The sequence below is a fragment of the Halictus rubicundus genome, chromosome 4 (genome assembly GCF_050948215.1).
Source record: "Halictus rubicundus isolate RS-2024b chromosome 4, iyHalRubi1_principal, whole genome shotgun sequence".
Taxonomy (NCBI): domain Eukaryota; kingdom Metazoa; phylum Arthropoda; class Insecta; order Hymenoptera; family Halictidae; genus Halictus; species Halictus rubicundus.
This window is the reverse complement of record NC_135152.1, coordinates 19444010-19469100: the sequence shown is the minus strand read 5'-3', so window position 1 is coordinate 19469100 and position 25091 is coordinate 19444010. Positions and strand designations below refer to the sequence as shown.

The following is a 25091-nucleotide window of genomic DNA, read 5'->3' as shown; positions in this document are numbered from 1 at the left end:
TTGCCACCAACTGGCAAGATGGAGGGTGGTTGTGTAAGCAATCAATACTCGAGAGCAGATACGGTGGCATGGACCGAACAGGAGCACGCAGTATGAACTTTAATGCGATCTGTAGGGTACATTCACCCAGTAAGATTATTCTCAGTTTATGCCATTTTTCAAGTTGCTGTTCACTATCAATATTTTGAGAGCTCAGAGACAAAGTCACAAAATAATTTTCCAACATAGATATTCCATGAATATAAATATAATTATTAAGAATTTCTTCATATTGAAAATGAAAGTAGCAAATATGAACATGAAATTATTTTCATTAAGAATTTCAACATGTTGAAGATGACAATAGTAAATATTGTCATTAAATTATTTTTATTACGGATTTCTTCATATTGAAAAAGAAAATACAGATCAACGATTTATTAAAGTTTGTATATTCTTTATTATATTCAGCTTTCAGATTTCAGATCTGCAGTTTAGTCATTGCATGTAGGTACTTACGAAAAATCTTATTGAATTCAAAATAGATTTTATTAGACTACTTCATTCGATTATGTACAATTCTTTCTGCATCTGCAATAAAAGAGAGCTACTTGCCTTCATTGCGTGACTTTCATTGTGTAGTAATTGACGACCAATCGCTTCTGATTGAGCAAATTGTTTCGCGGGAGAAAACAAGATTAATAAATTGGTTTAACAACAGATACTCGTTTAATAATAACTGATGAACTTTTGTATCGTACACGATACATGAGCATGCACTTCATTCTGATATTAAATGCAGGACGAGTCAGATTTAACTTTAAAGGCATATTTTAGTCTGAAAGTTGTGTTAAACTAACTTCGAGCTTTTTACCATAAAACTATGAACTGTTCATTAACAAATTTTGAAAACCTATATAGAATGTGTCTCACAAACTCTGTCCACCTGAAATATCTGCCTTATTTTAAACAGCACACGGAAATGTTTCAAATAAAAGTTTTTTAAAGCAATTAATAACATAGAAATAGCAGTTTTTTGACGATTACAAATTCACCGTCGTTCAAATATTTTCACGAGTCAGTGTGTGTTCAGATCTGACGCATCTATCATCTTTGATGCAAATCTTCTGAGACGATTGTCTTTTATCTTGAATCAATAACTTCTGTGTCCAATTGTATTTTCGTTCGACCCCCAGTATACAATTTCGTACATATATCATCCCACAGTATATTGGAAAGAGTTTGAACGACAGTGGAACGACCGCGTTCACGTTGACGTGCAAAGTTCCCTCAATTACCGGATCGTTAAATGCATTAACTTGTCCAGTTAAACAATTAGTTCGGCCCTGTTGAATGGAAACATCGCGTATGAAGCGATTCTCGGCACGGCGCTGTGTTCTTTGCGTCGTGGGTGTTCCGTGGGCGAGAAGAATTAATTAGAGCTTCAATTAATGCCGACGACATCTATAGGGAACTTGTGCGCATGTAGACCGATGCAATTCAGTCTGACGTGTCGCGACCGTTCGATCGTTGTGTCACGACCTCTGGTTGATAAATCGAAAGGTTCCCCCTCTCTTTCCCAACAGATTTCCGGCTTGCAAACAAATGGAAATTTCCTGGCAAGAAAGACAATGGAATTTTTCTGGCACGCTTGCCCACGAAAACGCGAGGAGTCTCCCTACTTCCGCTGCCCCAGAAAAACAATCTTTTTTCAATTTCCTATACCCCGAAAATTTATCTCAAACTATCAATAGGCAATTCGAAAAATTACCTAACCGCACGAAAGCACCTAACCGGATAAGGGGGTCAACTCATTTTCGCATTTTCTCCTTTTGAATACAACTAAAAATTCTGATAACAATCTGACACTTTTCGAATAGCAAGCCGCATATCAGAGAATTTTTTCCGATTTTTTGTAATCGTGAAAAATGGAAAACGCGAGAATATTCGAAAAATGCAGATCTTTTGTGGGAAGCGAAAAGACACCATTTTTATAGTAATTTAACAATGAGATACTATCGTAAGCATTGCTCTCAATTTTTTGTCCCAGTCTTTTGGCAGGGTGCGCCGTAGTTAAAAACAAATAAAAACCAATTTTCTCGACGTTTTTCCCGCGAAAAGTTATACTTATTCTTTTCTCATTCAATAGGTCACCGTGTAAGTCCTCGTTCGACTGACTTTAAATTGGAGCAGAAAATTTCGAAGATCTAGGAACAGAACTTTTCTTAATTTGTTATTTATTTCTTTGAAACGTATGACCTATAATGTGTGAAACAAAAACTCAAACTGTTATCTTATCCATAATTCTCTTAAATAAACGATCATTTTCATATGTTACTTACGAATGTATTGAATTAAAGTTTCTATTCAAGGAAGTTGTGAGTGGCTAAGCATAATTCAAATGGAATAAGAGATAGACAGAGAATATATTCCAATTCAATACTTCAGTCTGCGTAAACAGCTCAACTAAGTCAACCTATTATTCACTGCAGCTTTACTTATGACTCAGTGTCAGCTTTTGTACAATATAATTCGTGGTTTGGGTTAGGTCTAGGTTGGGTGGAATGAATGCCACAATTCGTCTTGAATCATTCGCATCAAAGGAATTAGTCACTGAAATGTTTAACTACCTCGCAAACAGAAAATAAATTCTATAAAAGTTTATGCATAATGTTCACAAAAGGAGTTCGTAATTGCATATAACCTGTGGGTGCTTTTAGCAGTTGCACTTTCAATAGACGCGTGATTTTATGCACGAAAGGAGAAAACTCAAAAATGTTTAAAGCGATATTCATATAAAAATCATTTCTTTCAGAGACTCGTGTACAGTAAATGGATAAAAATATCCGAAACATAGGTAAAATAATGAACATGTTCAAAATAATAAACAATTTTTCAGTCCATCTGATTCCCTATTATCTATCCGTAATTATAAACTAATTATGCAATTAACGTATCTCTGATGAAACCTAATAGATTAGACCTCATAAAATAATCTTGTGTTACAATAGGTCTTCACAAAAACCCAGACCATACTTTAACTGAAGAGAAAAATTGTTTATAATTTAAAATATGAATTTTTTCAATTAATCTTTTCTTTTATCAACCGGCCGATATTTTTCTTGTAATAAGGGTTTTATGAGATTGAGAATAAAATAGAAATCTCGTTGTACATTATTAAAATTCGTAATTTAATATGTTGTTCATATTCATTAACATTATAAATCCATAAAATCCAGTACGTAATTATAACAGCCAACTTAACATTTATCTTGGTAAAAATTAAATCATCTTTTATTGAACTTAAAACAACAAATAGATTTTATATACCTTTGAAAAAATATACATATACATATAATGTCTATAATTCCAATTTACTTTGTACGTTAACTGTTCAGCTAATCTATTTATTAAATTTTGTCAACTCAAGCATAATCACTAAGTTTGATAAGAGCTATAGTAGTTATGTTCATCAACCCAGAACTTGTTTTGCAAAGACTGCAAAGTACTGTTGTCTTAGATATTGAAGGTAACAAGAAATGTTTACGATTTGTTAAAGTTTTTCCAATACAATGTTTGATGAATTAACGTTAAATATTTGAAATATTCTGCCAGCACATAAATATCTTTTTTAAAACCGTTCTACGTCAGGTTCATCTGAACTCTTTACGGTCCAAGGCCGTGATATTCCTGTCATCATAGTTTTATCAGCATCGCTTTTAGAATATCTTTACGCAGCAGTGTGTTACTCCAAAGACCAAAAAAGTCTAAACATCCGAAACGTAATGCTGCGAACTTTACTGTTTGCGATTCACCTTTGTGACTGGACGTATTTGTAGAATTTTTTTAATTAATTACACCTACGAGGAAACATTGATTGGCTTTGGGAATGGTGTTAATGGCAATATGCAATTAGTTTTCTTTTCATTTCAGCATAATTGAAAGAACTTTAGGTTTCATATTAAATGTGGTAGGATTGAATTCATATTCTACGCGCGGTGCGATTTTTTATACGTGCAAACAAAGTGAAAATGAATTGTAATATCGACAGATTCAATTAGTAGATATTCAATATCAATCTCAACGTTTATTTTCGCATTGATCAAATTATACTCGATGGAGGCAAAAGAATAAAAACCAGAAATACGTCAGCCCTTTTAAATGCGTTTCATTAGTGCAATGACTCCAAGTTTCGCGGAAGATAAAACATGCACGAGGCAACGAAAACTGCATTTAGGCGGTTTCTTTGATATTCATCCCCACAATAAAAGAGTTTTCACTGTTATTCGTAGCTGTCAAACCGAGACCAGCCGTCACGCATCGGAAAAGTAACAGACCACGGTTTGCCCCGAAATATTCACGACAAACAATCTAAATTTAGGTAACGAAGGGAGTAAGCATCTTTTATGTCGCTCTAGCCTTTTTGATCTAACGTCTCGTTTCCGCCACGAACACCTTTTCTTGTTCCTTGAAGGGGCTGTGCAACCCTGTAAGCCTAATCAAATCGAGTAAACCTAACATTTTTTTCTCGCATACGAAGATACTGTAAAAAAAGATTCTTTTGGGTAACATTAGGCAACATTTTAGCTTTATATTTGTTTATTACATAAAATTACAAACTGGTGGAGTTCTATAAGACTATCCAACTCCATATAAAAAATAAAAAATAAAAAATTCTTGCGCTAACTTAAACAAAAATAGACTATCTTCAATGTAGCGTACGCTTTTTTAATAATTTTGCAAAGCGAGAAAATGTCAACTGGTAAAAGCAAATTACCTTTTTGCTGAAAAAAAATCTACTTTAAACGTTTATAAAAATTCAGCAAATTAAGATATCAAAATAAAGAAAATCGTACGCTACATTGACGATAATCTATTTTCTGCTGGACATGGAGTTTGATAATATTGTTAAACTGATAATGAAATAAAAATTTCAAACGAAACAAATCTTTTTCCGTTTCTGTTCACGATTCCTATAATTTATTAATCATGTGAGTGGGATAACTCCATTTAATGTTCGTAAGAACACCTTTCTCACTCGTTGTAAAACTCTATGTATTTAATATACCCTTTCTAGCATTTATGATATGATGATTGCGTATGATACGCAAAACCTTTTTAACATCTCAATGACACGTAGAGAATGGAGTAACCCTACTTTCATAATAGCTCAAATGTGTTATACAATTTTGGTACGGTTGGACTTTGGAACTTCCTCGACACCCCTACTAGAAAAGTAGCGTGATCGACCTAGGCGAGATCAGGCTGGCCGAGTACTCACTTTCGAAACGGGCTGTAAACGCTACCCCACAGGCCTGCCCTGGTCGGCGATGGTGCACCGTTCTGTTGCTGATTGGAACATCCGTAGCCAGCGAAAAACATATTGCGGTAATTGTTCCTCATTAGTGCGTTTAAAAATATCGTCTGCACAAAATACCACTAATCGAACGAACAGTCCTGTCCCACCTGTTCTCAGTCTCAACGCGTATGATATAGAAAAGAAAAAGGAACTTACAAAACGAAATAGTATAAAAAGGAAAACAACGATCAACAACAACGGTAACAGTAGACTCGCTCTAAGTTAATACTAAGAAAACTTGTACTTTCAATGAAACACTTTGGCACGTTTATTTGGCACAGAATGTCGATAGAGTCGTCGGTAAAGAGTGTCAAACTATCATATCGACTCTGATAAGTCCTGTCAGTCTTATGGGTATCACCGTCGAAATGGAATCTCGAACGGTTATCGTGGTACAGCTGCAGAGCGGACGGCCGAAAAATCACGAGCAAAAACGAATCTGTGTTAGCACGGGCACGGTATATGCTCCTGGACCGATCAATGTGATGATAATACTCGGCACTCTAGATGATGCGCTCTCGTCTGTGTCGTGATCTCGGTCACTGGTGTTCGTACAGTCCTCTTCCTCTGGGTTCTGAGGAGGCTCGAGAAAGTTTTAAAAAATATCGACGGTAAAATACGATGTCCGTGGGTTCACTGAACACTCTGCGCACTCTGTCACTGGATCAGCAGTTTGTACTTGAATACCGTCCGCTTGGACGAAAGCGATCGCTTTCTTGCCGGTCTGTTGTTCCCCATTCCGAATCACGATTGTCACATAGAAAGATACAAAGCGGAACGGATCGAACGGCCCGGCCCTCTGGATCGATCAGTCGTCGGATTGCGTGTTCTGTGACGAACACATTGATTCGCACGGAAAATCCTGCACGACGTTACCGCGACGACAACTCGTTCTCAGGCGACGACGGATTGGACGCGACTGAGGCGGCACACAGCCGACGGAGAGATCGGGAGACGCGTGGAGGGTTTAAGGTCGGGAAGATTCGGGCAGCCACGGAGACCGACGGACCTACCCCCATGTGCCCGGGAGGACGAGAGAAGGACGCCAGTTGCCGAGATAAAGAGCAGACGGCGCACAGTGGGCAATTTGGACAAAATCGGATTCAAAATCAAGGAACTTTCGATAGGAATGAGGTAGAGCGATGAAATTTTTTTTAAATGAAAGCTGCATCTTTGTAGAATATGGGAAAAATAGAGAGATTATTACCATCCAATCGTTTCAACGAAAGAATGACTTCATTAGTTTTTGTCACAAAAATCTATGTTTTGCAAAATCCTGAGGTCGTAGACAAATTTTGAGACCAGATTTGAAATCAGCGTGAAAAAATCTATGGGAAATGATGTATAGCATGTTAAAAGAACAATTTTTTCCGCGCGTGGTATTGGAAAAACCATAATTTTCTTGAAATTGTGCAAGTTTAACGAATTTTCTCAAGGTTAAAAAACGTTCGTACCATAATCTCCCTATTTTTCCCATATTCTAAAAAGATTCAGCTTTAATTTAAAAAAAGTTTCATCGCTCTACCTCATTTCTATCGAAAGTTCTTTGATTTTGAATCCGATTTCGTCCAAATTGCCCACTGTGCGGCGTACGTGCACCGAGGTAGAGACGAGCCAAGCCGAGACCCGAACGTATGACAAAAACAGATAGGAGCAGGGTAGATGGCAGACGAAATCAAACGCAACGAACGCTCAGCGTATCGGTCAAGCACAGTGTCTCTCAATTAATGCCGTCGACGTCACCGTACTCGAACGTTCGAGTAGCTTCAAGTTCGCACCGAGCCGAATACAGTAATACTATTAGGTTTGGCAAGAAAGTAATTTCGGTATTTTTAGGTGAAATGAAATCCAATTTTTTTTTATCAAAGCGATCAACTTTAATCAATAAAATATTTTCCATTTTGTTCTAGGATCTTTTGCCATCTTTCTGGTAGCTTCATCATTCCGCGCTCATAAAACTTCTCTGATCCTTTTCGGTGGAAAACTGATCCAAGTGCGATTTCAGACCATCATCATTAGTGACAGTTTTACCATTCAAAGAGTTTTGTAAACTTCGGAATAAATGATAATCTGGTGGTGGCATGTCAGGGCTATATGGTGGATGTGACATCACTTCCCAACCAAGCTCCAATAACTTTTCACATGTTACCAAAGATGTGCGCGGCCTAGCGTTATCATGGTGGAACACGATTTGCCAATTCTGGCCGTTTTTCTTTGATTGCTATGCCCAGTTTTGATAGTTGTCGATAACACTGTCCAACACCAAAAAAATTTTGCAATACCTGTTGGGTGATTCTTATACACTTTGTCATCCTAAAACCGAATCTGAAAGTAGAATTGCTCCATCACGCAACGTTTTCGAAAAATTTTGGTTTTTGTAAAAATGCCCGATTTTGATACGAAACGACGTGTTACGCAAAAACTAAATACGCGAGAAAGTTCAAATTTGAGTGAAGAGATAGAGGGGACTCTCCTCTACATATTCATATAGTCAATTATATTTTTATGTACTTCCTAATAGTTGTAAATGGTTGTTAGTTTGAAAATGTGCCGACGCGGGTACTTTGTACGCTCTATTTTTGTATTTATGTGAAAAATCCTTTATCTAGCAGGAATTTACTATACAGGAATGCATTCTACAGACATTTCTGGTAAAGAAACCATTCACGAAAAGTATTTGATTCCCTTAATGTACGAGAAGGATCAGAAAATGTTAATCGACAGCGTGTGCGCGACGCGTTCGCGCCAGACGGCCATTGCAGCCTTTTCGCGACTCGCCAGGGCCGTCGCTGTGCGTAGTCGACGTTGGTACCACTCAAGTATGTCTTTGCTTACTATGCTTAATTAAATACATTTTGTTTGTCTTTTTGGGTGCCAATCATTACAAAAGATTATAAAAATACGAGTTATATTCACATTTCATTGTGGAAATGCTTAATAAAGAAAATTGACGAAAACGTTGCGTGATGGAGCAATTCTACTTTCAGATTCGGTTTTAGGATGACAAAGTGTATAAGAATCACCCAACAGGTATTGCAAAACTCGAAAAAAGTTTAATTTTGTTGGACAGTGTAATAAACATCTGATTTGATGGTTTGGTTCTTTGGGAGCAGCTCAAAATGCACAATACCTTTGTAATCCCACCAAATTGACAACATGATCTTCTTTTGGTGCAATTCAGCATTCGGTGTGGTTTGGACTGATTCATCACGCTTCGACCATGATCGTTTTCGAGTTGTGTTATTGCAAACAACCCATTTCTCATCACCAGTGATGATTCGCTTCAGAGAAGGGTCGATTTCATTTCGTTTGAGATGCATATCGCATATGTTGATGCGTTGCGTTAAGTGAATTTCTTTCAATTCGTGTGGAACCCAAATGTCGAGCTTCTTAACGATTCCGAGACTTTTTAAACGATATTCTATAGTTGTATGCGAGACATTTAACCTGTCTGCAATCTCTCGGACAGTTATACGACGATCCGATTCAATAATGGCTTTCATTTGGTCATCATCAACTTCAGATGGTCGACCAGAACGTTGGTCGTCTTCAAGTGAGAAATTTCCAAAATGGAATTTTTCAAACCAATTCTGGCACGTGCGTTCTGTTAAGCAATCCACACCATAAACTTCACATATATCTTTGTAAGCCTCGGCAGCTTTTTTACCTCTACGGAAATAAAAAAGGAATATGTGCCTATAATGTTCGTTTTTGCACTCCATGTTCAAATTGACACGGAACTAACAATTTTAATCAAAATTACGTGTAATTTGCTTTAAAAGTAACCTAAAAGATGCATTTATTAGTGAAAACCGAAATTACTTTCTTGCCAACCTAAGATATATGTCGCCAAGACCTGAATGATAAACGTCACAGAATTATCCCCACTACCGCGGGGTATACCCCGTCAGAGGCCACGAAGCTCGAGGAGAAGCTCGAGGAGTGTAAACATTACACGGCTCGGGTATGTCTCTGGTAAGGTCTCTATCATAACTGTCGTAAAGATCTCTACCGTAACTGTCAACATATTATCCACGCCACTGCGGGGATCCCCCTTGGAACCAGTCAAACGGTAAACACGCTCGACGACCGAACCACCGAGAGGTCGTGCATCGGTCTGACTCACACTAATGCAAGCGAAGCAAAAGATTGCAACTTTTCTAATTTTTTATTTTTTATTTTTTTTTTTTTTTTTGTGAAACTTATACCATCGTATTCGCCCCGTTTTTCTAATTAACATGACACCAAACACGATATGGTTACGATCATAATGACTTGTGTAATAAGCGATTCAAGTTTCGAGCGTGAAGGAGGACGGCGAACGGAAAAGAAAGAGAAGCAGAGAGTCGAAGCGTCGAAGCTCAGTCCCTCTTTCTTATTCAATTGCTATTCTAGAACTGTCTAGAATATACTAGAACTGTCGCTCGGCAGACCCGACAGTTACAGAGTGAATTCTCGATATATGTCAACAACACGGGTCTTGCCGGCGTCGTGTATCGTCCAGGGGGCATACCCCGCGGTAGTGGGGATAATTCCGCGACGTTTATCATCGAGGCCTTGGCGACATATATAGAGAAATCACTGTACTACTATATAGGGATGTACGATTCTTCTTCAAGAATCGATTCTTTCGCATCTGAGGATCGACTTTTCTGAAGAATCGAATCGGAATCGAATGTCCCTACGTGCTGTACCTGCTTTTCCATTTCGATGATCTTTGGGTATGTTATAAATCACAACATTTTGAACAATTTTTTTATATTCGCGAATATCTGCCACAACCGTGAAGTCTGTCTATACTTGTTTGCGACAGCGCACTAGCGTCTATAGTAGTGTGTCTGTGGTTAGTATTCGTGGCCACTGGCCACTTATCTTTTGTTTAGACACAAGGCTCGAGTGAGCTGAAGGTCCCGTGCACAGCTGCATACTCGCAACTGCGAGAAATGTCTGTTATAATTATTTCACGCAAGCGTTGCCGGCCGCATTGCGACGGCCGGATTACAAATCCTAACCCAAACCAATACAGCTACTTTGAGTCGACTTATAATAGACTTGCGGTCTCTCTTATGCAGTTGTGCACAGGACCTTTAAGCTCGATTTATAACTGTTTTTGAAGTGGTTGTCGGCCGGTCACTAATACTAACGCATACGGTGTTACAAACACACAAGTATAGGCAGAATTCATTGTGTCGTATTTTGGTTGGATAGGTGTACAACAGATTGCGAAAACTTGGATGTTGAATAATCAAGTTGTTTACTAAAGTTTCAAGTGCAACTTCAATGAACATACCTGAGATCTCGAGTACGCATAGGAAGTATAATGAAGATAATTGATGAGTGTATCAGTCTCTATCAACTTGGAATAACAACATTGTAAGATTGAGGTCAATATTTTTTCTACGCTGCGATTACATATTTTACAATGTATGTATGTATGAAAGTTCATTGCACTTTGTTGGTCGCCGTGATTATCAACACAATCTAAGTAATTGATTAATAATGCGATATTTATAGACGTTTCCATTTTTCAATGATCCTAATTACCCCTTAGATCTTAAATATTTAAGTATTTTAACTATTAAATATTTAATAATAGTTAGTTTAATATTTTTATGTTATGATTAATATTTAAAACTATATTGGATATTTTAGTATTGCAAGTACTAAAATAAGTGCCTTAACTTCATAATCAATCAAGTTTTATAAATATTATCTTCTAATTATTTCATGCAAGCAATCGGTGAAATAGCTGGAAAATGTGTTTCGTGAACCAAGGGAGTTTCATGAAGTTCTGACGTGTACGATTATGGTAGATTACGCATCCGTTATTACCCACCATATCACCCGTTTTATGAACTCCACTTTTCGTAAAGTAAATTCTGTTATCCTATCGTTCTAAGAAAAATGTACACCGCTTATTAATCATTACAGGAAGAATTATTTCAAAATAATTCCATTATTTCAAAATAATTTCATTATTTCAAAATAATTCCATTATTTCAAAATAATTCCATTATTTCATCAAATTACAAAGCTTTGTAATCCGAATAAATGTTCATACAAATTTCCATTTTAAATAAAATTCAAAAAACTAAAATATTTTTTGTAGCAATTTCTGCACATACAAAATTATCAAAAACCACACTAAATTCTATAGATGTTTATATTTTATTTTCAGAAATTTTTATAAACTATATATACATAAGAATCCACAGTATAATTGAAGATCAAAAATAAGATACTTATTTAGAAGAAGAAATCAATAGATCTTATCATAGCTATTCATGTGTGTATAATGCAATAAACAAATCCATTTAAACATCATACCAACATTACTGCACGTTATTATTGCAAATTATGTTTTTATGTTGAATTATTATTCTCAGAAATGAAATAAAATATATTATGTATTATTGAATTTTAAAATGTATAACATGGAACATATTTAAGTTTGCTTATAAAAGTTTTAACTTATTGGAGTTTTTGATATTTTAATGTCATGGTCTGAGAACCACTATAATATAGAACCTAGGTGATAGCAACTGTTTAAGTAAACAATAGATAAGGCTGGTATCTACTGTGAGTCTTGCATGTGAACTATAAGATATTATAAATCCATGTTATTAAGTAAAGCAACATTATTTACAATATTTAATTTATAATCATAATATTAAAATGTTGTACAAAGTTTAGTACATCGGAGAATTATTTCATAAAATATCCTTTAGCTCTTACCAAATCTATTTATAAATTCTAATCCTTACTTACAGTTTTATCTTATAATTTTAACTTTGTACTTTTTACATACTTGAAATATACCATAATTAGTACATAACAATAGTATTTTATTTCTGAACTTTATGTTAGATGTAGGAACTATACAACATCCATTAAATAACCTCCAATATTCACTTATAGGATTAGATTATTATAAAATTTCGCTGAGATTAATGCTACCTTTTGTGTAGTTATTAATATTGAAAAGCATTCAATGATAATTACCATTTCTTAGATTAATCTATATACTTCCATTATAAACAGTTTTATGTAAAAACAAATCAATAAATGGCTGCAATATAATAATTACTACTTGACAAAGTCTTATTATTCAAGTAATTCTATAACCACCTGACTAAAATTTACTTCTTTATAAAAATCTTATTAAAAAGTTGTAGAAGAACGTAACAAGTACAATATAGGTATAAACTAAATAATCTATAGTAAGTTCGAAATCTGTTTAACCTCAAAATCTAATTCCCACAGATTTTATGTAAAAATACAAAACATTCTTAATATTTTACGCATTTTTTTTAAACGTCACTAACCAATAAATTTACAAACTTAAAATAAAAGAATCTATTTTAATCATTTGGGAAGTGTTTTGTTTACTGATCACTAGTTTCAAGAAACACTGTCGGTAAAATTAATCTCTTCTAGATACCTATGACACAATTAGTAGTCACTTATAATTCCTCAAATAATAACGTTCTAAATATCAATTATTTTACAATATATATGATAACAATTTTTTTAATGGTTTAACGAAGATGTCAGTGTTATACAAAAATTTTACTCTAAAACCACAATCAAACTTGTTAGAAAATAATCGCCTCTCTCCTCAATGTATACATACATTGTATATACAACTTCAATAATATAAATTGAATAAAAAGTGCATTTCCATTAAAGCATAGCCCACTAAAATTTCTCAAACAGTATTAAAATGATTACATACAGAGAAGCCAGACCCCCTGCCGTATGAGATAAAAACAATAGCAAACAACACTCAGAATGTTATAAATCTACTTACAACTCCCAATCACATTTTCCCACTGCTGTGTCGTCCCCCATCGTTTATCCAAATTTATGATAATAAAATAACATTAAAAACCACGAGAAATCACATCCACAGAAACCTCATACGTACTTTAAAACCGTCAAATTTGAAAATACTACGTAATTCTCCATGCATCCGTACACGCGCCGTAAACATATACAATGTGCTAGTGCTGCCAATATTTTTCATTCAGATTTACTACATGCAACGAAATGTCCCTAGCGAGGTCAAATTTTAATTGGTTCACGATTACAAGGCGTAACCATAGACGATACTAATTGAATACTAATAGAGACGAAACTGTAAGGTCCGTCATAAATATAAATCTAGAACTCATAATGTATAAATTGTGGCGCCATATTCGAATTGTGTAAACTAGCGAAAAAGAAAGCATTTCGTTACATTTCTTACGGTAAAACGACTTCTGTTAATAGTTTTTCCTATTTCCGATTCTTTTCTTTTATTTTCCATTATTCACATTTTCTTTTTTTTTCAGCAAAATATTTTTGCTAACTTTAAACAGCGTCATTGACACTCAATTTGAATGGGGTGCCTTCCTGTGATATAACAGGTGTGCCAGCATTGAAAACGTTCAGATAGAATACACATAGTAACAAATTTTTCAAGTGTGCCAATACTTTTGTTCCGCTGAAAACGGACATTTATGTGTATTTTCCTCTAGTATAACCATCTTTAAAATTCATGATTCATGGTATACTTAAACTTTATGGTCAAGAGTTGTATTTTACAAATCATTAAATAGAGAATTGCATTCTTTACAGATTTACAAATAATTTTGTACGAACATCCGGGCTGTACCAATACTTTTGTTTGGCACTGCATATAGCGCGATGGAAATAGTTTTTTCAGTAATATTCAGTTTTTGAATTTACGTATCTACATTTGTTAAATATCCGCCATATTACATTTCAAATATTGCCGCGTTTTCTAACGTTTCCAATTTTTCGCATATAAAATTTTCTTCCTCTTTTATCCAGTGGTTCGGAGAAAGGATAGAAATATCAACGTAAAGAAGCTGAAGAAGTAGTGTCAGTATGCGATATACTCTGCGGCTTAGTAAAAAACTATGATATTATGTAATTAAGGTTGTATAAAGAATGATAAAAAGTATTGCGTATACTTAGTACATAGTAATCCTTGTCCCTTTTTAATCGGAGTATGCACTTGTTAAGTAATTTTTAGAGATCGTTTAAGAATACTTTTAGAAATTACCGAAATTTAATATATTTTATATCGAACACACGTTGGTCGTTTACATTTCGCGCTGAGTGTATTTGATGTGTCAATTTTATGAAATTAAAACAACGTACACAACATTACGCACGCACACACACACGCACACCCACACACACAGGACTTTAAAACTAGTGGATACTTAAATTCGTGAGTAGCCAGTATGGCAGTCGTCTGCCTCTGATGTGCAAGGTAATTATTGTTTGTGAAACTTTTATAGCCGCGAGTGCACCGCAAATTTAATAATGACTCAATGAGATTGACTTAATCGCTGTATCGTTGAAGAATGAATCGCTGTTACGTGAAGATTTTATTCCCTAATTTTTCTTAACGCTGTCTCGATATACGAGCCCAAAGTCAGCACAACATCGACATTGACAGGTGGTAGTTGTCAATTTCTGCTCGTCCCTTTGGAGGTTATTGCACTATGTTTGCAACACTAAAAAATAAAATACGAGAGGAAATCGGGAGTGATGTGTCAACAGTTGTTAGAAATGCCGGCAACGTGCGCGGTATTAATTCTAGACATATGTCTCAGGTAAACATATTATTTTTGTGCGTTGGAATATAATTGATACGAAGCGATATTACGTCGATAAGTGTATTACGGATTTATTTATAGACTGTAATTAATTTTTCATGGTCGTTTAGAAGTATCATTAATTATCAGAAAAACAGTATGTAATTTCAATTACAATACATATTACTCATTGTCTGTACATATGCTGCCCAGACGATTCATTAGTATTACCTGCATATACTTAGATTCTGGTTATGGTAATGTAGTCTGAAATTTATTAGAGTGTTTATCAGCATTATGCTTGTTGGTTTTCTTGGATATACATATAACGTACTTTTGTGAACAGTATTTTATTTTGTGCGATAACAAATTTGTGTTTTTTATAGGAAAATTTTTATAAATTTTTATCCATGATTCAAGGCTTAATATATTTCACTATTGTCATATTAAACAAATAATGATTATAAATTTTTGAAATAGGCAGGATCTACAAGTAGTATTAGTGGATCTCAAATCTCATTGGATGGCTCACGCGAAGAAAATGCAGCATCACCTTCTCCACCAATTTCTTTAAAGAGGGATAATAGTTTTGACATTAAGTTAAGTGATGGTATGCAACTATCTGCGAAAGACATTAAAAAGTTTGAAACAAGAGAAGAGGAATGGCGAAAAAGATTAGCCAAGAAAGAGGTAGAGATGTTAAAACGGATGGAAAAGAAAGAAGAAGAATGGAAAGTAAGACTGTTCGAAAAAGAAAAAGAATGGAAAAAATTAGTTGAGAAACAAGAGAAAGAAAAAAGTAAATTGGAGGAAGACTTACAAAATGTAGAGCGCATAAAACAATCGTTGGAATTGGCACTGAAAGATGCCGAAGGTATGTGTTCTAAACATTAAAATGTTTGAAATTTATTTCACATACAGTGAAATATAGTGTAGTTAACAAATATTAAATATTATCAAATATATCAACATTTACGAAATTAAAAATTGTTATTGTAAAAGTCGTATATACAGTGAACTTTTTAATTGTAGCACCACATTTACTTTTTCACATTACTCTGTTATAGAATATAAAAAGAAATTGTACAGTTTTCAAGAAGATGCAGAACAATTAGAAGACTTGCAGACACAAGAATTGGCTAAAGTTAAACATTTGGTATGTTTTATATAATAAATTGTTATTATTACTATTAATAATGATCACTATGTTATTTTCCTTTTATTGAAGTTACTAGTTAAGGAGCAAGAAGTCGATGAAAAGACACAACATTTGAAGACAGCCACTACAGAAATTGATAGCTTGAAGTCTGAGGTGTCACGTCTAAGGAGATACGAAGATGAACTCAACAATGTACAGGTGAGTACATTATGTAATAATAACTGCTTTATTTGATTTTGAGAATCATTTGGAATATACCATGAACTTTTAAATTATGTTAACATAATTATACCATATAATTGTGTTAATGTAATATAAGTTGCTTAATGACATCACTTGAGTAAGTAAACATGGAGCATATTTTAGTAATTTCGGTTTGAAAGAATTTATATACATCTTTGATTTTCAAAGTTTCATTAAACTCTCTACTACATCAATTATATTACAGTGATATACATATAATACATGAATTCACCATATTAGGTATTAATTTTATAGACAAATTAGATATATATAAGAATAGTTATTAATAACATTATACATGTAGCATAATAACTTGATAGTTATTTTTAATATTTACATGGAGTAAGTTACAAGACTGAGGAAAAATTTTGTACTTTCAAAATGAGCAAATAATTCCTTAAATATTATACATTATTCTATTTTTATGAATATTAATTACAGTATTTACAATTAATAATTACTTATGGCTAATTATTTTCATCAGTTTGGCAAATGTTTTAATCTGAAATAATTTGATCGTGTACAAATTTATTGATCAAAACTTACATAATAAAATAAAATTATTTATGAATAGAATTGTAAAGAATATTCAGCTTTTATTTTTTTTTTCAATTTAAAATACATTACATGTAATGTTAACGTTATGAAAAAAAGGTTTCTAATATTACAAGTGTAGACTAAATTTTAGAAAGAAATTTTTTTATATTGTGTATTGTATTTTGTACTCATTAATAATGTGGGATATCCGTGGAAAAGATAGAGGTGCATGGAAAAAACAATTTTTCTAATTTATTGTTTTTTTCTAAACATTGTTTCTTGTTTTTATACTACCAGTTATATGTCATATGGCCTATGGTCAAATTAATGACCATATACTTTATAGATATAAGCACGCTTCTTCTTAAAGACTGATTTTATTTTGAAGCCTTTCAATATTTTGTTTATTCTACTTATGGCTTTTTGTTTTGTCACGGTTGGCCATGTTTTTTTGCACATTCTTTTTTTTTTTATTGACACACGAGATCAGTCTATGGTATATTGCGACTTATAGGTCACTACTTAAAGTATTTGATTGTATCGAATATTTCGGGCATTTGTTGCAATGAAACAATTGTGCATATGTTCCATAACACTTGTTTGTACTCTTAAAATGCTTTCCATCTACTTCATAGGAAGTTTTAATTTCCATTTTGTTAAACTTTAATTCAAGAAGTATAAGCACTTTTTCGAGTACAAAAACAGAAGTTGTGAAAGAACAACCTCCTTTTATTTGGTTATGGAACATGAGCAAAACCTAAGTGATATTGAAAGTTTTGTGAAAACAACAAACGCATGAAGATTGGAAACTTTGATAAACGAGAGCATTGGAGATCAGAGTAGGCGGTAATTTCCGCTAATTTGCTGCTGCTACTGCTGATGCTAGAGGTACGTCTTCAAAGCTTTGCTGCTACTCTGCAATGTAAATAACTTCTATAGATTTTACTTACATCAATGTTGCTCTTTATGTAATTCTCTCCTTGGTGCAAAAATTAAAAATATAACATAGGAGAAATGCATGTATTAACTTAGTAAAAATGGTTTAATAGTGATAAAAGTTCCTTATAATGATAATAAAATTTCATTTAAAATATCTAAATCTAAATTATTTCTACTGCGGTACTCATACTCCAATGTTGTTATTCTCGCAACAGCGTGGAATAATTAATTTCAGATTCTGAATTGGGCTTTTTTAAAACTCAAGTCTTATTATATTCGTTTTTTATCTAACAAAAAAGAACTTTCTCAATTCTTTCAACAAAGTGGATATTCAACTCAGCAATTTATTTCTGCTTCATATGTTTTTTTTTTGTTTTGTTCACTTTCAGCAGTATTGTCATTAACCATCAATTTCATCATCATTCGCTTATTCTTGAACTCATAAGGTTTGGATTATTTGTGATATTCTATTGAATTTTATGTATTAGCAATGCTTTGGTAAGGTTTGCAACAAAGCTTCATGGAGCAAAGAAAAATATGGTATGCACAGAATTAATTTTTAGTAACAACTTCACAATTTTCAGGATGAAATGGAGACATTACGACATTCTACACAGCGAGAAAGAACTCAGCTTTCCTGTCAATTAGCGCAAACCGAGGAAGAAGTGCGTCACTTAAAGGATAAAGTTTTCGTGTTAGAACAAAGAGTTGCTTTAGGAACTAATGATCAAGTGACAGTGGATGAGAGAATAGCTGATCTTATGAGAGAACGAGCATTGTTAGAAAGAAAATTAGAGGAGGCACATCTTCATTTATCTGATATAAAGACTAGTTGGTCAGGGAAAATATCCAGTTTGGAAACACAAGTTGGAAGACTTAGCAGACAAGCTGGCGAGGAGGGGCTAGAAAGAAGACGAGTGGAAGAGGAAAGTGATAAACTCAGACAGAGGATCAAGCAACTAGAAGCTGAAATAGAGGTGAACAATGTTGTAATGGCAACGAAAGACGCCAAGCTTTTGCGCATGGCAGAGGACATCGACGAGATGGCCACGGAACTAAAAGAGCTCCGGGCCAGCGTCGATGATGAGGTGGAAGAGTTTAAGCGACAAATTGTGAGTTACCGCGATATGTAGTCATGCATGGACTAGATTGGTTTTAAGAAGATGTCCCTTAGATCTTGAGATGCAAAAAAGTTACTTATTCCTTCTTTATCAAGTGGGATGTTCTTCAAGGGTGATTTTAGAGTAGATACATGTATAATATCCTCAAAGTCTCGTATAACTTTTTCTATTCAGTCATTTTATTACATGAGTATATCATAATATTAACATAATTGACTGTATGTAATAATGTTCTTGACTTTAACAAGATTATAAAGCATATTTTATACATCAGGTAGCTTTCTCATGTTAACGTATTAAAAAAAAAAGAAAGATGTATTTAGAAGTGATTGTTGCACAGTTGTTTGTGATGCGGCTGCGGTTTTGCGAAGATACGTTTATTTGATAGATGTTTATCACGGTTAAACTTTCAAACAATTTTATAAACCACTTAATCTTTACGATAATAGATAATAACAATAAGCACACAGGAACGCGTGCCCACGACTGCGTAGGAACCGTAATATGTTAATTTGTAAATGGAAACTACATATCGCCTATATACTTGCATGATTTTTTCTAAGATGCTTGGAGCTTGACGCACAGAACATTTATTTTATGCATATTTACCAGCACATTCTTTTGTTTATAATTCTTATTTATTGTCGTTATAAGCATGCTGAAGCATTTAGTACATTTGTATTTAATTGAAATCAGCATTAACTATTTGACGAATAAGATCATTTTATTGACTTTTTGCAAATTCTATATTTCCCACCGTGTTGCCTTTGTACATGAAAATTAGATAGTATTAAAAGATTAATATTTTTATGTACGAACGCATTTCTGTACATTTTGTTTATGGAATAAAGAGAAAAACCAATAAATTAAATAGTTATGGTATTCTTTTTGTGCTTGTTTTTAACCCAATTTTATATTCCCATCTCGAGCAGCTTTTTATATATTATTATATACACAAATGTGTACACGATTGTTTTCTTACAGGTAACAAACTATATATTATATTTTACTACACCAACGACACAGTCTGATTACATTTGTGTTGTTATAAATATTAGGAATCCGTATCCAGATGGAAATGGTTCAAGAAAAACGTATTGTATAATTCATAGAATAGAAGACACACTGGCTAAACAGAAGCATTTATAATTTTCATTGAGAAACCAAATGTTATAGTAAAAGTTTTCCAAGTCAACGAGTATGTTCGAACCAATGTTTATTACTGGTTCGAGCTTTGGAATTAATGGCACAAACGATTTCTGTTAAAAGACAATCAGTCCAAATTATACGTACTCTTAGCCACTATTTCTAAACTAAGTTTATCTGCGTTTTCTCCATATAAATTGTACTTTTGTATATTATGGCAGGTGTAATTATCTTATAACGCATAAAAAAAAGTAATATCTTTCTTTAAAAAATAATTGTTTATTCAGTACGAATATTCTTAGCTCATGACACACTTAACTATAATAATATTATAGATAAACTACTTCTAAATATAGTAATATTTTCAATAAACTACCTCTTAGATGTATTAATGTTAAATAATATATATTAAGGTATAATAGAAGATAAGAACAACTTGTATGTTTCTATTAAATAAGTGACAAACGTCTGAAGTCGTCCGAAATATAATTGTATAAAATTTATATAATACTACATACGTACATATATATAATTGTATTTGTACAGTTTATATCAAATATTGCTCCATGTTAATCTTACTCATGCTTTAATTAAATCAACTAAATAGCTGTGAATATTATATACTTTGTTTTAGCTTTCGATTTATTAGTAATACATTTTGATTGTACCATAAATTCCAAAGATATCTATTACACGAATATCTCAGCAAATTTTATAAACAAAAAATTAATTCCAACACCAAATACTTTTAACTTTAGATATTACTCATGTGAGTCTATTTCTATTCTCGTGTCAGGAATCTTCAACGAAGGAGATTGCCGAACTGAAGCAGGATTTGGAGGAAGCAAAAGCAAAGCTTTCATCAACCATCTCTGAAGCGGCGCATCTTCGTTTATCATTGGAAGGAGAACGAACAAATAATTCTTCTTTGCATTTAGAAGTAGCACGTTTAAGAGAAGATTTAGAATCTGAACGAACATCGTTAGCTACACTCAGGGTGTGTCTAGAAAAAGAAAGAGGAGAAAAGGACTCTGCATTGCTGAGAAACGCGCAGGTTTCTCAAGATATTGAAATTGTGAGGCAAGAAAACCGACGACACGAAGTTGAAAATACAGATCTGCAAAACAAAGTTGAAAGTCTAGAGCACAAATTACAAAGTAAAACGAAGGAAATGGCGGAAGCAATGACAAAACTAGAAGATACGAAACAGAGAATGTCAGAATTAGAAGAGGGAGAGCAACACAGAGAAAAAATGGAGAGAAACGAGAAAGTTCTTAAAAGTAGTTTAATGGACCTAGAAGAACAGTTAAATGAAAAAACCAAGGTAAATGCAGAAAGTGAAAAAAGATATTTTATAGAATATTAATTATTAAATGCATTTTTAGACAATTAAAGTCTTACAACAACGGTTAGCAGATATGAAAAAAACTCTTCAACGAGAATTAAGAGTACCATCATCGTCATTGGATAGTGATGTGGAACCCTCTGCAGCAATTCTCAAACCGAGTTCGTCAAAGACTGTCACTGCTAGACATAGTAATGCGAGAGACGATGATGTTAATTTTAAATACCTTAAGCATGTTCTCATAAAGTTCCTAACGAGTAGAGAATACGAGGTAAAATTTACATGACGTAGCATTAAATCCAAATATAACATTACGATCACTAGTATCAATATTTCTTCAGTTTCAGTTCTTTTTTAACATATAATTTTTTCTGTTAATAAGGCTCTTCATTTAACGAGAGCTGTCGCTACTTTACTACACTTTTCACCCGAAGAGGAGCGGTTACTTCAAGAAACCTTAGAATGGAAAATGTCGTGGTTTGGGACTCGGCCTAACTTGGGTTTTGGACAAACTGCTAAAGCTATACCACCCAGCTGATAGTTGAAACAATTTCCTCTTCCCATAGGTATTGTAAAAGTGGTTGCCGATTCGTGGTTAAAATCGAAAAGTTGGATCACATATGTGGTCAACCACAAATGATGACAAATGTTAGAAACATTAGAAAAGAACAAACAAATTTATATGCTAGAAGTTTCATAAATTTTGTAAAATATTTAGCATTTACGATATACATATATAATTTATTCATAAAGGCTAGAAACATTCATTATAGTTAACATTAAAAGATGCACCATATAATTGGTAGTATAAAAAGTTGTTTAACGAAAATTTGTAAAATAGATATAGAATTGTTTCTGCCAATATTTATTACATACATTGGCATTATAAAATAAATTAGCGTAAGACATTATACTCACTGTACAATCTGTGCTCATATTTGAATATTATTTCATACGTTGTTTGTATACACGAGTGTTAATGACACGTTCTTTATCGGTTTGCAATATTCACTATACAGAAGTTCAAATTGTAAATTCATTTCTGTCGTATGGGAATAATGCTAGTGAATTTTATCGTGAAACAATAATTACATTTCTATCTCTGCATGCATCATGTTTGTGAAAGTAACATTTTTGTACGCAAAAGTATGCATATAATTGTTATACTATTGTATTTTACAATCTTGTCCATTGTACATTTAATTAATTTAAGTTGAAATACGTTAACGCAATTCAAAGGGAATAAACGGGTTGCATCGTTACATGATGTAAACTTAGAGTTCTTTAAAAATCCAAGCTTTCTTAGATATGGCTGCAGGTCGGTTGTAATTATAAAAAAGCCTGTGTTAGTTTCATTAATTACGAAGCTCAGAATAATTGCCATAATTATTTGTGATGTGAACATTGCGATCCTATCATGTTCATATTTGTAAATAATGCAGTAATGTTTCTATAGACACAATTAAAGTACACAAAGGTTTTTCAAAAAGCTGACTTATTTAATTTCTTACTTTTCAAATCAAAACACAGTGATTGATTTATAACATTCATTTTATGAGTGGTATAAAAAGATTTCGATAGCAGTAAACTATACATATAATTACAAGTGCAAACTACAGATGAAGAATGTTGCACTTATTTATTTGGAAAATGTAAAAGGAATGAATAAACTTCACTTGCCATATACGTAGTATTCAAGAAGGTTTTTCTTTATTATTGACTTATTAATTATACAATTGCATATATACATCAACATTTAAAGTACACCTTAAGTTGATAAAGTAACAAAAAATAGTTCACGCAAATCTGTCCATATATTCGAAAAATATTTTAGCTGAATAAAATTTGTCCTATTTATTACAAAACTATGTCAGATCGTGAATCATTCCCTAAATTCAAAAAATTATAAATATTCGAAGAAATTCGATAAAATTAGACGTCACAATAGATTAAATCAAAATTGTTACAATAATTTATATATTAAAATTTTACGAGAAACATATAATTTATATCACAAATCAAAAACAACGTCACATAATAAACAATCAAGGTGGATTGTATACAATTTTTCGTTCATTTCATTTTGTCTTTTTTCTTATATAGCAGTATCTTAACAAAGAGATTCGCATGATACATGCTACAAAAAGTCTTGTCCGAAGAAGGGATCACATTCATTAAAATCTTCTGCATTCAACTATTCAAATTTATCCTTCATGTTAGAATTGTGTATGAGCAGTCCACAAATAAGTACATAGAGAAGCAAACGGCAAAAAATACGTTAGTATTTACATAGATCTGTTAATTATAGTAAACTTTTATATTCTTTCTGATGCAAAATTGAAATCAGTTTTTTTTTAACATTTGTTTCTTTGAAATAGACATAATATATACACCTATTTAATATTTGTAAGTTTACAAATAATAAGGATCATATTTTCCATTCAATAATGCTAAAACAAGTAATAGATAATATTTTCGACTATTATAACTAGTTGAATTAGTCAAGCTTTGCTAATAATCTTATATTATTAATTTCATTGATAATAATTTTGCTCTAAGAATAATTATGAAAAGTGCAAGTTGAACTAAACATAACAAATTTTAGAGAATAGTATACAATAACAAGGTGTATTTACATTTGGTGTGTACGTTGCTATATTTTAATAATTACTTTAATAATTACTTCAATAATCACAGAATACAGTTCTGTGATATATTATTTTCTTTTATCATTTGCGAATTTGAAAGGATTCACATGTTGTGTAAATAAGGTTCCTCTCATGAAAACCAATGTTACATAGTAAGGTATGATTTTATTTGGACTATTTTTCCCATCTACAATGCCAATTTTCCTTATACTACACATCATTCATTCATTTAAAAATGTACAGAATATTTATAAAATATACAGGAACATGTCACCATATCCGTTCGTTTCATTGTGACTGTTGGCAAAATCGAACTCTCTTTGTGACAGAAGTTCCTTACTACACAAGCTTCCTTTGAGCTTTCATAAAAATAACATTGTCCGAAAACTTCCACCTAAGTTCAATGGTTTATGTAATATTATAAAATCCTATGCATTGTATCTACAAGGCGAGTGCATAAAGTCATGTTCACATTGTAAAAAAAATTATACGTCTAACTTTTAAAAATATTTCCAACGCTTACAAGTTGTTTGAGAAGCATTAACATAACGACTAGAACTTCCTTGAACCAGATATGATTTCTTGATAAAGTTCAGGTGTAATTTCGATATATTCTTTGCTACCAGAAAGGAAATACATCTTGTCTCGCACTTTGCTGGGATCAAAGCCTTCCTTCTGCAGATTCACTTTTTTCAATTTGAATGTTCCCGTCATTTCAAGTTCTTTTACAATTCTTAAGAAGATTGGTCTCGCATACGCTGGTAGAGCTTTTTCCAAGCCTTCTGCAAGGGCTTTGAAATCTAGTAGACAATCCGGATCGACAATTGCTGCCATGCCTGCCCTTCCTTCCATTCCAGGCACCTTGAAAGATAACAACGAATACCTTTTAGCAATTACTTTCAAGAGAAAGTAAACTGAAAATGCTTTGTGAAAATGTTTGTCAGTCAATTATTATATCAAGTATTACTATGTGAGATTTTAACTCAATAGATAAACTAAAATAT

General features: G+C 33.1%; 3 protein-coding genes across 8 annotated transcripts in view; 1 reads left to right on the top strand and 2 right to left on the bottom strand.

The window, feature by feature from the left end:
* Window positions 1–13280, bottom strand: part of Cnn (phosphodiesterase 4D interacting protein centrosomin) — a 53890-nt gene extending 40610 nt beyond the window's left edge. For 2 of the 3 annotated variants that reach the window (XM_076787279.1, XM_076787283.1), the window contains exon 1: window positions 5261–5393. In XM_076787279.1, coding sequence (XP_076643394.1) covers window positions 5261–5382 — 122 coding nt within the window. In that variant the 5' untranslated portion in view covers window positions 5383–5393. Of the gene's footprint in view, window positions 1–5260; window positions 5394–13148 lie in introns of those variants that run through there. The other variant, XM_076787280.1, reaches the window with a different exon arrangement.
* Window positions 13281–14176: 896 nt separating this feature from the next.
* LOC143353728 (uncharacterized) lies at window positions 14177–23633 on the top strand. The gene is made up of 8 exons (XM_076787259.1): window positions 14177–14967; window positions 15430–15823; window positions 16017–16105; window positions 16178–16306; window positions 18412–18939; window positions 20891–21418; window positions 21480–21710; window positions 21822–23633. The coding sequence occupies exons 1-8, from the start codon at window positions 14857–14859 to the stop codon at window positions 21975–21977; spliced, it is 2166 nt and encodes a 721-aa protein (XP_076643374.1). The 5' UTR covers window positions 14177–14856; the 3' UTR covers window positions 21978–23633.
* The window catches only part of LOC143353726 (long-chain fatty acid transport protein 4), a 24560-nt gene continuing 22592 nt past the window's right edge, over window positions 23124–25091 (bottom strand). For 3 of the 4 annotated variants that reach the window (XM_076787254.1, XM_076787256.1, XM_076787257.1), the window contains exon 11: window positions 23124–24948. In XM_076787254.1, the coding sequence (XP_076643369.1) occupies window positions 24640–24948 (309 nt within the window). In that variant the 3' untranslated portion in view covers window positions 23124–24639. The remainder of the gene's footprint in view (window positions 24949–25091) is intronic. The other variant, XM_076787258.1, reaches the window with a different exon arrangement.